Source organism: Camellia sinensis, chromosome 1 (assembly GCF_055761805.1).
Source record: "Camellia sinensis isolate YWXY chromosome 1, ASM5576180v1, whole genome shotgun sequence".
Taxonomy (NCBI): Eukaryota; Viridiplantae; Streptophyta; class Magnoliopsida; order Ericales; family Theaceae; genus Camellia; species Camellia sinensis.
This window is the reverse complement of record NC_138961.1, coordinates 36,806,728-36,821,068: the sequence shown is the minus strand read 5'-3', so window position 1 is coordinate 36,821,068 and position 14,341 is coordinate 36,806,728. Positions and strand designations below refer to the sequence as shown.

Below are 14,341 nucleotides of genomic sequence, written 5' to 3'. Positions count from 1 at the left end.
GGGGCGCACTCCTACCACGGGCCCGAGCCATCCTCGGTGCTCCTACTCCTGCTCCTGCTCCAGTCGCTGGCGCCGCAGGCCTTTCCCTCTCAGCACGACGAGCACTATCCAGAGGCCGCATGATATTGGTCTGGACGTACTTTGCATAGTCGCCCTCGCCTCTAAAGCTTGCCGAGTCCCAACCGATCGTATAAGTCGCCATCTCCCGTGGAGTGTATCCCTCTGTCTGCCTTAGGGTCGTAAGAGGCAGCTCTGGAACTGTTTGCTCTGGCACGCCTAAGGTCTGCCGCAAGAAGTGCTCGCCCAGGTACCAGGCTCGACAGACCGGGCCCTCTAGCAAAATCCTGAACCAGGAGGTCTCTTGAGCGCCCTCATACCGCTCCTGTACTGCAATGGACAATAAGGCCCATGGCTGCCAGGTGATCTGCAAACAAAATACAGTTTGTTATCTATTGCTATTGAAAATATAATGCAAAGCGAAGCTTAAATGAATTGTAATGTTTGACATACCTCTGCCGCGGTGATGGTATCGAAATAGCAGCGGAAGAATATGAAAGACTCCCGTGGTCTCCGCTCGCACCTCACGTCGAAGCGGTGGGAGAATGGGATCATGGGAGGCATCTCCTCCTCTGGTACTGGGGCAAGCCTCGGGAAGTAGGCGTATACCCACAATTATAGTGTGACAGAACAGATATCAGTATGCTTATCAGATAAAGCAGATGCAGAATAAAGTAGAAGATGTAGAACCATGCATTGAGCAGTGCATTGTGCAGAGTGTACAGTCCATGCAGTATACAGTCAGTGTAAAGCAGATTGCATGTTTGCAGTATGTGCAGTCTGCAGTCAGTTGACAGCAGATTGTGCAATATATGAGGTGTATTGTGCAAAGTGTGTAGTGTAAAGCAGGTCGCAATGTGTACAGTGTACAGAGTATAGAGAATATAAAGCAGAAATGTAAAACAGAAAAAGAAGATGTACCTCCCAAGCTCGCCAGTAGCCTCCGAGCAACTATTCGCTGCAACGGGAGGATGAGCTCATGTATCCATACAGCGTGGCCAAGCCCACACCACCCCAGTCGTACAGGCGGATCCTGGTCATGTCAACCAGTGCACTCAGTAGACAAAGGGGCACAGTGTTCGCTCGGTCAACGAAGAGAGTAGTCCCCAGCACGAACATGAGGAAGCCGCGTGCATACTGCTCCACCTCCTCCTGAGCCATCGGTGCCTCCAGAGCCAAAGAAGGCTGAATCCTGAAGTGGTCCTCGAACCACGAGTATCGTACAAATCCTGGACGAGCAAGAGGTAGCTGAACGCCAAGCAGGTACATTTGAGTAGCCTCCCACTCATCCATATCTATATCAAAGGGGATCGGATCACCCCCTACCCCGATGTCGGTAAGCATCGAGAAGTTGAAGGGAGTCATCGTCATGTCTCCCGTCGCCGAAAAGTGAAAGGAGTTAGTGGTGTCCCACCACCTCTCCACCAAGGCAGCAAGAAGAGGCCTGCTCGCAGTAAGGCGCGAGAGTCCCCTGCAAAAAGTGCCGAAGCCGACTTGGTCGACGATGTAGTGAACCGCATCGGGCAGCTCCATGTACTAAGCCCTGGCAGCAACATTCCCATACCCCCGGAAGGCATGGGAATCCCCCTGTGGACAAAACGAACATTTGCGAAGCAGTGTTACAATTACAACGCTGAAAGCACTCAGAATTGATGAAAATACGGCGTGCGTGCACGTGTTTAGATTCAAATAGGTATCGGGTGCAGGTGTGCTCGCAGTGAACTACAGCATGTGATGTATCAGTGTGTTTGAGTGGTTTAGTGAAATACAGCGTGTGTGCGCATGTTCAGATTCAAACAGATATCAAGTGCGGGTGTGCTCGCACTAAACTACAGCACGCGATGTATCGGTGTATCCAGGCCAAACATTTAAAGAACAGAATCAACTATTGTAGTTATGTATTCTACTTTACAGAAAATGAAACAGGGAAGAGTGTACCTCAGAAGCGCCATAGGACAGACGTGACTCTGGCTCGCGCAGCAGAAGCTCCGGTGGCGCGCCTCATGCATGGCTCCGGAAGGGGCGAAGGCTGTCAGGAGAAAGCACGTGTATCGCCGGCCTGTAGGTCGCCAGGTCAAATGGTCGAACGCTCAAAGGCAAGAGCTCGGCCTCGGGGTCCATATCCTGCTCCGGAGGAGTACCGCCTCGTGGAATATCGTCTGCCATCTCGAAGAGAGTGCAAAAATGGCCGAAAGTGTGAAAACCGGGTGAGAATGTGAAAAGTCAACTGAAAAGTCAACCTCGAGAGGGTGAAAAATGGCCGGAAAGGTTGGAGTGCGAAAAAGGCACAAGAAGCAAGGTGAACTTGAGGGAAACAAACCCCGAGTGGTTGAAATCGAGAAAGAGACACTGAAAACAAGTTTTGTTCGGTTCAAAATGTGCAAAATGAGAAGGTGTTCGCGAATCGAACGACGAAACGGGCTCAAAAACTGAGGAAAAGCGAGGATCGAATGAAGGACAATGACCTAGAGAGATGGGGGAAGGTTTTTCGAGCAAGAGGCAAGTGAGGAAATAGGGCTAGAAGCCCTATATTTAAAGACCCGTGCCGAATTGATAAAATTGCCCCGATACAGGCATTTTTGGCCGGTCGGCCACATTGTTAGCCGATCGGCCAAAAAGTTGGCCGATGGCCTTATTTTGTGGCCGGTGGATGGCCGGTGGACTCTCCTGACGGCCGGTGAGCCTCCTACTCCCTTGTTTGGGTTGTTGATGTGATTTGGGACATTCATTGCTCAAGACAGTGCAAGGAACTGCATTTTGAAGCTTAACCGGCCTCCGTGCCATGTCTTCTGTGCGTAGCACTCGAATACGTGCAAGGTGTATCCTTTTCGTATCCTTTTTGTATCTTGAAAAGGTTCAAAAACTACTTCAAAGACGTTACATTATTATGCATGTCTGCAAGCGTTGTAGCGCACACCACCTCTTGCATTGTTATGCATGTTTGCATACGTTATAGCACACATCATCCCTTGCGTTGTTATGCATGTCTACACGCGTTGTAACGCACATAACTTGCATTGATATGCGTTCCTCATTTGCATTGTCATGCATTTCAAAAGACCCGCATTGTCGCGCATTCAAGTTCATTTGCATTGTCATGCATCTTTCATCTACATTTCAGTACATGCATTGTCATGCATTTCAATCCATGTATTGTCATGCGTGTCTCATTTCGCATTGTTATGTATTTCAATTACACACATTGTCATGCATATTTCCTACCATGCACTGTCATGTGCACCTCATTTGCATTGTCGTGCATCCCAATAGTATGCATTGTCATGCATTTCAATTACATGCATTGTCATGCGTGTCTCATTTCGCATTGTCATGCATCTCTATATTGCGCATTGTCATGCATTTCAGTACATGCATTATCATGCATTTCTCTCATCATGCATTGTTATGTACACCGCATTTGCATTGTCATGCATTTCCTTATTATGCATTGTCATGCATCTCCTTACTTTGCATTGTTATGCATTTCAGTACATGCATTGTCATGCATTCCTTTATCATGCCTTGTCATGCATTTCCTTATCATGCGTTGTCATGCATCTCCTTACTTTGCATTGTTATGCATTTCAATTACATGCATTGTCATGCATTTCAGTATATGCATTGTCATGCATTTTCCTACCTCGCATTGTCATACACGTTTCATTTGCATTGTTCCTGCTATACACATTGCATGCGTTTCCGCTCGTGCTTTACTTACATGTGTATACTTAGCTTGCTTTACACATTGCATACGTTTCCGCGTGTGCTTTACTTATATGTGTTTATGCATCCCCCCAGGTGGTTACACATTGTACGCGTTTTTGCGTGTACTTTACTTACATGTGTTTATACCTTGCTTGCTTTACACATTGCTTGCTTTACACATTGTACACGTTTCTGCGTGTGCTTTACTTACATGTGTTCATGCATATTTTCAGGAGGTTACGCATTGCTTGCGTTAGCGCGCATGCTTTACTTACATGTGTACATTTCATTCCTGCTATACACATTGTATGCGTTGTCACGTGTACTTTACTTATATGTGTTCAAGTTTCTCTCATCACACACATTGTATGCGTTGTCACGTGTACTTTACTTATATGTGTTCAAGTTTCTCTCATCACACACATTGCATGCATTGTCACGTTATGCTTTACTTATATGTGTTCAAGTTTCTATACACATTGCATGAGTTGTCGCGTTATGCTTTACTTATATGTGTTCAAGTTCCTACACACATTGCATGCGTTGTCGCATTATGCTTTACTTATATGTGTTCAAGTTCCTTTATTTTTACACATTGTGCATGTTGTCGCATGTGCTTTACTTACATGTATACATTTCAAGTTCCTGTACACATTGCATGCGTTGTCGCGTTATGTTTTACTTATATGTGTTCAAGTTCCTTTATTTTTACACATTGTGCATGTTGTCGCATGTGCTTTACTTACATGTGTACATTTCATTCCTGCTATACACATTGCATGCGTTGTCGCGTCATGCTTTACTTATATGTGTTCAAGTTCCTTTATTTTTACACATTGTGCATGTTATCGCATGTGCTTTACTTACATGTGTACATTTCATTCCTGCTATACACATTGTATGCGTTTTCGCGTATGTTTTACTTACATGTGTACATTTTATTCCTTACTCTACACATTGCATGCGTTGTCGCGCATGCTTTACTTACATATGTATACTTATCAATTGCCATACACATTGTGCATGTTGTCGCATGTGCTTTACTTACATGTGTATACTCTTCCTCACCTCCACACATTCTACACGTTGTCACGTGTACTTTACTTATATGTGTTTGTGCCTTCATAGCATTGTTATGCTTGTTTCAAATCGCATTGTTATGCACACACCCGGGTTGTGTTGTTATGCACCCCTTCCACCTGCATTGTCATGTCCCTCATACACTTGCATTGTTACGTAGCTTCAGATTGCATTGTTATGCATGTTGCTAACGATATTGTACCTGTTAAGTTCTCTTTCTTTTTCTGGCACGATATTGTATGTACGGTTCATTTGTGGCTGGCATGACCAGACGAACCGCATAGGTATTGTATTCTCCGCGTGAGACGTAACGAGAATTGCATAATTGTCTTACATCCTTTCTGCATTGTAATGTAGTTGGATTTGTGTTTGATTGCTTAAACTGTTGCATTTATTATATGTATATGCTTCGTTACAGCTCTCTTTGCATGATCATAAGTTATGCTCGGCTTTGTGCATTGTCTTGCATTTTGCCCCTGCCCTCGGGCGTATTTCTTTGTCTGTAGCTCGTATGCTTTGTCTAAGTCTTCGGCCTTGTCAAAAATGAGTCGTCTCTGGGCTTTGACACTCACTCCCGTCATTGTTATAACTTTCGAGTTCTGTCAAAGAGGGGCAACTGTAGACACCCCATTTTTGACCGTCCTCAAGACTTGGACGTCATCGTTTGAACACTCGATGATCATCCATGTTTGTGTTCGTCCTGAGTTCTCGAAGGTCTCAGCCACGCGCCTTGCCTCAAGACCTCTCAACTTGCCTGTTTTGTGTTTGGTTTTGCCCCAAACACTTGTGTTTTTGCTTCTGAGGGTGGGAAATAACTTGTTTGCCATCCCCATACCTCACCGGCTATGGCTCGAGGCCACCAGCCCTGTTTTGTTGCTACTGGCCATTGGCTATGGCCGGTCGGCACTCTGTCTGGTCGGCCGACCATTGTTTTGGTCAATTTGTCATTTTTGGCTGGCCGATCACTGTTCATCTGCTTTTGGCAGATATTTTATGCCAGCTGTGATAGCTGGCATCTATTTTGCATCCCCTTCATACACGTGTATGGAGGGATTTCCCTCTTGCTTAGCTTGTTTTGTAAGCTTTGCAAGAGTGAATCTCTATAAAGTGAGGGCTTCTCCTCCCTCCTAAAGGTTCCAAAAAGTTCCAGAGAGGATCTGAGATTAGGGTTTAGGATTTGTATCTCTCTATCTCTATATCTCCCTTTATTTCACTCTTGTGTGTGTATAAGGTGTGTTTGTTCTTAGTTTTGCACTAGGACACCTAGTATCACACCTTCCTTGGTTGTTGAGGTGGCAAAGGGTTGTTCTTGCAGTTTTTGAGTGGATTTAAGCTTGGAAAGGCTATTAGAGCCTTGTTCTTGAAGGTGGTCTACAAGGGTGAGATTCTTGCTCTTTATTCCCCATTTTTTCATAAGCCTTTTGCCTATCTTGCATCTGTTTTTGAGCTTAGTCTATAACTAATAAAAGTTCTGATTTTACTTTCTTAAAATAGTTGTTTAAGGTTGCTTTGGTGTTTGGGGTTGTTCGACCCCTCCTAGGCCTTGTTTGGCCTCATTTTTGTGCACTTTTGGTGAGCTCCGGGACCACCTTGTGTTGGCCTCCTCACCACTAAAATCTAGAGGGATTTCAGTGGTGGGGATGGTGTTTTGAGGTCCTAACAAGGAGAGGGCCCCTCTCCTTGTTGTCTTCAATACTTGCCATTTTAGCCTCATGTGTGAGCACCTTTCTTGGTTTCATGTTGGCAATGTCTTAAGTAGTATTTGTGCTGATTTTTCCATGATATAGCACTATTTTTAGTTGGTTTAGACACACCATGCATGCTTTGCATACTTGTCTTGTAATGCCATGAAATTGCCTTAACATGCTTTGTGTTTTGAGCCTTGTTTTTAGCATGATTTTGGCTTAGCTTTGTGAAGCTTTTATGCATGTTTTGATGTGCTTAAGGTCTGATTTTGGTCACTTGGGTCATCCATGACTTGCTTTGTATAGCTACTATGTAATCCCCCTTTGTAGGCTTTGAGTATTGGATCCTCTTGCTTTACTTGCACCATTTCAGTGGTTTGGAACTACTTATCATGTCATTTCAGTCCATATAGCATGCTTGTATACTTGCATTTATGGCTCCTTTGATGCTTCAAAAGGTTTATGTTTTATGCTCCGTGTTTGGACCATTATGTATGTTTCCATGTGTAGGCCATTTAGATGCCATCTAAGTGTGTTTTGGGCTTTGTCTCGACCTACATTGGGACTGTTTTGAGTCCCCTCGACCCTTTGGGACTCGCCTTGCATAGCCATGGTCTGATCCCTTAGGATAGTTTTGAGCTTTGGACCTTGGTTGCATGCTTTGATTGCTTTGTTTAGTTGGTTTGGCACCATCCTTAACATGATTTTCAGAGTTTTCCATGCTTGTCATTGGTCCATGATCATCTCCTTTTAAGTGTGCTTAAAATTTCCCTCTTTGTGCTTAAGTGTTGGACCATGTTCGCATGCATGTTTGTATGTAAATTTGCCTTCATTTCCATAGCATTTTGGCTACTTGTTTAGACATGGCTGAGGCTTGTCCATATTAGTTTAAGTCCACCGTTTGCATGTTGTTCAAATGTTGTTACATTGCTTCATGCTTGTATTGTTTTGGTTGCATAGTGTTTTGCATGCTTATTGCTTGCATTATTGATACATGCTTAGCTATATTGCATTTTGTTGCATTGCTTGAGCTATATGGCATGTTGTTGCATGCTTAGGTTGTAATGCATTTGGCATGCATTCTCTCTTTTAGTTGTCTAACATGTTGTTGCATGTTTTGCTATCGATATGTTGTTACATGCTTGCATGTGTGCATGTTTGCCCTCATGTTCATATTGCATGCTTAGCTTGCATGCTTAGGTTGCATTTGGCATGCATGCCTTGCCTCTTGAATCCCCATGACAGAGGTTGGGCCCCTTAGGTGTTTGTGTGCATTTCATTTGACATCAAAATACATAACTTGACACCTCGGACCATCATGCATTGAAATGTGCGATTGGTGGCCCGAGGGTCGAGGACCATCCTCCTTTGAGTCATGAATATGATAAGAAGTGTGGTGGTGCAAACATTGGCTTTAAAATGCATTGCCATGCCTAGTTTGCCCTCTATTGCTGCCAAAACAGGATTCTGCAAGAAGATATGGTCGACCGACCATTCTCAGTGCCGGCCGACTAAATATCTTTGGCCGAGAGCCATACCAATGGTCGATGACCACTTTCCCATGGCCGGTGACCATTCCTCATGGCTGGTGGCATCCCACGATGTTCATAGAGTGTTCATTGGGATTTGTGAAATTTTCAGAGGCACAAAGCCGGGTAAACAGAGGCAGCTTGTGCATGGTGGTGGATTTCCGAGCAAAGCCGAGCATGCATGCATTGGACCCTCTTCCCGAGGCTATTTTACCGCTTTATTAGCTTAGTTAATTTGCTTAACTAGTTAAGTGGTCTGTAACTATTTAATTAGCTTGTTAGTTAGTTAGTTAAATTTGTATTATTCTTTCGGTCCCTCCGAGAGAGGGTGAATTGTGTAATAACCATGCGTGTGTGTGATGCATGTCTTCTAACCCCCACTTCTTTCTCCCTTTTACTTACCTGCTTTGATGGTTAGTATTAGGGCATATTTTAATTAGCATCCTTATGCTCTGTATGTACGCATTCATTCATCAGTATTGCATGCACCGGGCTCGGCGCATCATACTAACTACATAGTATTTAAAATCTAACTTGAATACATATTATCTGTTGCATTTCACATGCCATCCATAGATTAGCCGAGCCTATTCTAGCTGCATTTTTCCTGTGATGCATTAGCCATCTTAACATGGACTTGGATCATACATTTGATTACTAACATGTTCCTTGATTTGGCTTGGAGTACTAGGTGAGTGTTTATGCTTTAGCATCTCGTATGAGTGTGAATGTTAACATGAAAGCCTGCTTGCCATGAGGCTACTTGCTTAGTTGATTTACTGCCTGAATGCCTGTGGGTGAAGGTTGGATTGTTTGAATTGGAATGATTCATTGAAATCCGTACTTTAGCCTACTTGCGAGTAACAAACCTCAAACAATTTCCAAACAACGGATATGCGATGCTTTGTTCCAAATTAGGCGATCTAGTCTATACTTTTGTGTTGTGCGCATCACATAGTAAGATTAGCTAATTAATCGGACTAAGAATGCATAATGTTTTCAAAACTAGATATCATGGTTAGTAGAGGCCGATCTTTGATCGGGCGAGCGGGGGTGCTCATAGCTGACCTTCCCCAATCGTACCCAAGTTCCCGAGCCGAGGCAACTTTGGTGATGACGGATACGTGGCCTTAGGCAACGAGTCAGGGTTTCCTAAATTCCCCCAAAATAAATATTTAGGTGGCGACTCTGTATCTGGCAAAGCAGTCCATGTTTGGCACTTCTTTCTAAAAATCAGTTTTTCAAAATGATTTGCCGGATTTGGATTCTTTGATGATTCATCAGTCTTGCATTGCACTCTGCGAGATTAGATACAGGACCGTGACTATTTGAGTCTGAACTGTAGCATGGGGCCCACAGGGCGTGTCTACAATAGTCCAAAACAGTTATATCTAAACAGATAAATAAATCTATCACACAGATAAACTACCACATTTTCCATAGGTGAGTGATTTACCAATCCAACTACACCGTTTAATCATAATTTCCTTGAATTTCACAATTTCTAAACCAATTTCATATTTCCACAATTTACCTCATTAATTATACAAATGATTTATTCAATACAAATTAGGGTATTAATCTCCTTTTCCCAACTATTGCCCTCAAGGCCAAATTTCATCAATTATACACAAATAATTCTCGTTTCAAGACCTCATATACTCACTGGAACCTAAAATTAGAAAACCCCTCTTTTGTAAATTCAAAATCAAACCCCAACTTTATCCACATTTCCCAAATCTCAACATTTATACAAAATGACCAATATCTAGGTTAAAACTCATAAAAATGAGTAGTTTATCCCTACCTCAAGTGGAGAGACTCAATGAAGAAGAAGAGTGAAACCCAAGATGCTCCAAATCCACAAATTTTTGGATCAAAGGAAAGCCCAAGCCAAGCTCTAACTTTCTTATAAACGGATTAGGGTAGGAAACTCCTAGAACATAGAGTATTTGTAGATAGAGAGAGTGTTTAGAGAGAGAGGCTGCCGGATCTAGGGTTTGAGATGAAAAGAAGATCAAAAAGTGAAATATAAACCCGCTGCTGTGAACTGATATACACAGGGCTCGCTCGAGCGAAGGAGTGGTCGCTCGAGCGACCAGACACAAACGGACCTCGCTCGAGCGAAAAACGAGAAGCTTCAAGTCTGCAACCCAGAAGCACGCTCGAGCGCAAGAGTTCTCGCTCGAGCGAAGAAACACAAAACATAGAGCTCGCTCACTCGAGCGAAGGAAAGCTCGCTCGAGCAAAGATTACCAATCTTCAGGTCCAATCTAGACGCAGATGCACGCTCGAGCGTAAAAGTGCTCGCTTGAGCCAAGAGACACATCAAAGAAAGCTCGCTTGAGCGAAGAAGCAAAAACCCAAGGCTCGCTTGAGCGCAAAAAGCCTCGCTCGAGCGAAGATGCCAAATTCTGGACAGCAACCATTTGTTCCAACACCCAACCAACCTGTTCCAAACTTTCCCAACACATCCCACAACTCAAATACAAAGAATTAAAGGATGGAAACAAGATATAGATAACAACCAACCACTACAGAACCTAAGTCCGGAACACAATATATGACGGGAAAAACCAGGATCGCTATAATGTTGATATTTAGTGTTGATTGTCATTATGTTTTGGTAGTTCCCATGCATCAAGATGTTAACTGTCATTATATTCATATTAATTTGAAATGAATTTTTGTCATTGTGTTGTCAATTACATGATGTGAGTATTCACATCATGTAATTGAAATGAATATTCACATCATTATATTCACGTTAATTTGAAATGAATTTTTGTCATTGTGTTCTCAATTACATGATATGAATATTCATATTAAAACATACAAATGTAAACGTTCACATCACTATATTATATGAAAGAGAATATTCACATGTTGTGAACATTCACATCACGACATATTGTGAATAAGAATGCGTTGTCAATTAAAAATATAATGAACGTTGTTTTTAATGTGTTGTCAATTAATAATAAGAAGGTTCACATGTTGTAAATGTTCACATGAGAGAGAATTTTTCAAAAATGAGTTGTGAACATTCACATCAGATGAGAGAGAGTGTTCATATTATTTTTAATGTGTTGTCAATTAAAAATATATTCACATTATATAATAATATAAAATAATAACATCATTGTTATTTAATTTGTGTATGAAATTTTCTATGCCTTAGTCATTTCCCTTCTCTCTCCTCCCCCAACATTAAATATCAACATTAAATATTAATATTAAATATAAGGGCATAAGAGTTTACGAAAATAGTGTAAATCAAGAAAAATGACTTTATGGAATAAAAGTATAAATACATGGGACTAAGTGAGATAAAAAAATTCCTTCATAGACTTATCGAGTTAGAACACTTCTAAATGAGATTTATCAATAAAAAATTCTATTTCTAAAGATAAATATAATTTGATCATATAATTATAAATATTCGATCAACCTGATTTTTGTATAAATAATTTATTCAATAAATTTACAAGATGAACTTTTTAGATCTTCTAACTGGGACTTAAGGTGGGCCAATGTCAGGGTCTACCAAGCCCAACAGCCTTCTTAAGAGAATATCTTTTTATAGGAGTTTTATTTTGGGTTTTTTACTGGCCAGTCCTACTTTTTATAGTTATTCCTTTCTTAATCCTGATTATTGATGTTGTGCACCAATAGGTCCTAGAGTCTTTTTTTTGTCCCTGTTTTACCCCTATTTTGTTTTCCTCTGTTTTGGCACGTTTCTATTTGATTTTTGCAATCAAAATACTGTAATGTGAGTTTGGGTTTGGGTTTGTGATTTGGATTTCTGTAGAACTTCGCGATTTTTTAATGCATTATTGTGGAGCTTCGTGATTTGTGATTTCGCGCTTGGTGTATATTTGGATTTTGCGATTTGCGATCTCATGGAGGGAGCTCAATTTGTGATTTGTTTTTTATAAATCTGTGAATCTTCGTGTTTTGTGATTTCGCATTTGGTGTATAGTTAGATTTTGTGATTTGCGATTTTGTGGATGGTGCTCAACTGGTATGTTTGATTTTGATTTCAATTTCGATGTTTTGGTGTTTTTTAATTTGAGTTTGTGATTTTGATTTTGTTTATGATATTGTTGTTATTCTGTTGTTTCTGCGATTGAATTTGTATTTTTATCATGATATTGAAAGCTTTGAGATATGTATATGTAATGACTACTAGATTTTTTATTTTTTTGGTTACGAAATTGTTTTGGTTGAACACAGGTGTTCGTTTGTGATTTTCTACAGTGATAATTTTATCACTGAGTTGTTTGGGGATATCGTTGGATTAACTTTTTCAACACTGATAAATTTATCAGTGAGTATAGGAATAGGAGATGAAAAAGTTGCATAATATAATGGTAAGATTCAAATCGAGTTATCATGCCCAATAAGTGTAAGCCTTATTCACTGTTCATGCTCTTGGTCTTAGGTAGTGTTAATTGTTAAATTTATCACTGTTGGTTTTTGGATGTGTTTGAGTTGGTTAATAATTCTATCACTGTATTAGATTTTGCTTTAGGTTATTTGAGTTGTTTGCTAAAATATAATTGTTGTTTGTTGCAAGATTTATAGTGATGAAAAATTCTTTGTTTCTTATGTGCAAATTTAGAGGTGTGACATTGGTTATCAAGTATAATGATGAATTTAGTTTCAAGAATTTAGTATATAAATTGTGTGCAAAGTGGAGTTGTTAGTTGGTAGTTCTTTGAATATATCGTATTCAATGCCCGTACATTCTTATTATGGTCTACAAAGTGGAGAGGATTTGGAGGTTATGGTTGGACTCGCACTTTCTTGTAATATTCATCGTATTGATGTTTTTGTTAAGTGTTGTTCTTTGGGTGAAGGTTATATGATTTGTGATGGTGAAGCTGTAGTAGTAGTAGTGTTGTTTGTGAAACTGATTTTTTGCCTTCATTTTATTTAAATCAACGGAAACCTTTGCTCTCCAATAGATGGGTTAATTGTATAAAAGGAGTGGGTCAAAGGTTTGCTCAAGGAGTTGTGGAATTTCGAGGTGCGTTGTCAAAGTATTCTATTCATTCCGGTTTTGATTTTGATTTTGTTAAGAATGACAAGGATCATGTCACTATTCATTGTAAGAGAATGGCTGATTTGGGATGTTTACGGAGCATGCATGCTAGAGTGAAAAATTCTAGTAAAGCTTTTGTTATTAAACAATTTGATGATGTTCATACGTGTGGATCTTCTTTTCGTACAATTAAACATACTAGGATGACTTTGAGTATGATTGGTGGGCAAATTTTAAGTGAGGTTCGTAATAAGGCTTTGACATCGGTTAGTGAGGTGGTTTGTGATTTCAAGGACTATTACGGAATAGAAGTTTCTTATCAGCGAGCTTGGATGGGTGTTGAAAAAACAAGGGATGTTGTTTTTGGTGACTATTCATCTTCATTTGATGATCTTCATTGGTATGTTGATACCGCTAATGATTGTAATCCGGGGAGTGTTTTTGATATGGAATTTGATATTTATATTAAAGAAAGACATTTTAAATGCTTGTTTTTTGGCTTTGAGGCATATATTCATGGTTTTAAGTATTGTCGACCTGTGTTGATGCTTGATGAAACTTTCTTGAAAGGAAGACACAAAGGTTGTTTATTGGCTGCTACGGAAAAAGACAGTAACCAAGGTATATTCTGTGTCTATTTGTTATTATTATTAAAACAATGATAATTTTATCATTTTTGTTACTGGAGAGTGTTGATTATTGAGTATGGTCAATCAATTAGTGATAAATTTATGCTGTATACTTTTGTATGTTGTATACTTTTGTTAAATTTTTATATTTATATAGTGATAAATTTATTATGCATTGATTCTATATGTTGTATGTTTTTATTGAATTGTTGTAGTAATACAATGATAAAGTTATCTATGGTTGGTGCTATATGTTATATACTTTGCGTTTTGCTTTTGTTTTGCAATCTTTTTTATTTGTTACAAATAATGTGTATATATTTTGTTTGTAGGTTTATATCCATTATGTTTTGCCATTGTTGATAGTGAACGTTATGACAATTAGCATTGGTTCTTGTCAAAGTTATTTGTTATTTTGACTCCGGGAAGGGATATTACGTTTGTTACTGATCGACATGGAGGTTTACTGAAAGCTTTAGCTAAGGTCTTTTCGTTTTCTTCTCATTCTTTTTTTTCCAATGCATTTGAAAACAAACTTGAAGACTTATTTGTCAGTGAAGAGTCGCGAATCAAAAGAGTATTTGCTCACTCCTTTTAGTAGATGTGCAT

At 40.2% G+C, this 14,341-nt stretch overlaps 1 protein-coding gene across 1 annotated transcript; it reads left to right on the top strand.

The window, feature by feature from the left end:
- Positions 1 to 13,177: 13,177 nt before the first annotated feature.
- LOC114314033 (uncharacterized) lies at positions 13,178 to 14,117 on the top strand. Its single transcript, XM_028260465.1, has 2 exons — positions 13,178 to 13,724; positions 14,065 to 14,117. The coding sequence occupies exons 1-2, from the start codon at positions 13,178 to 13,180 to the stop codon at positions 14,115 to 14,117; spliced, it is 600 nt and encodes a 199-aa protein (XP_028116266.1).
- The last annotated feature ends 224 nt before the right edge of the window (positions 14,118 to 14,341 follow it).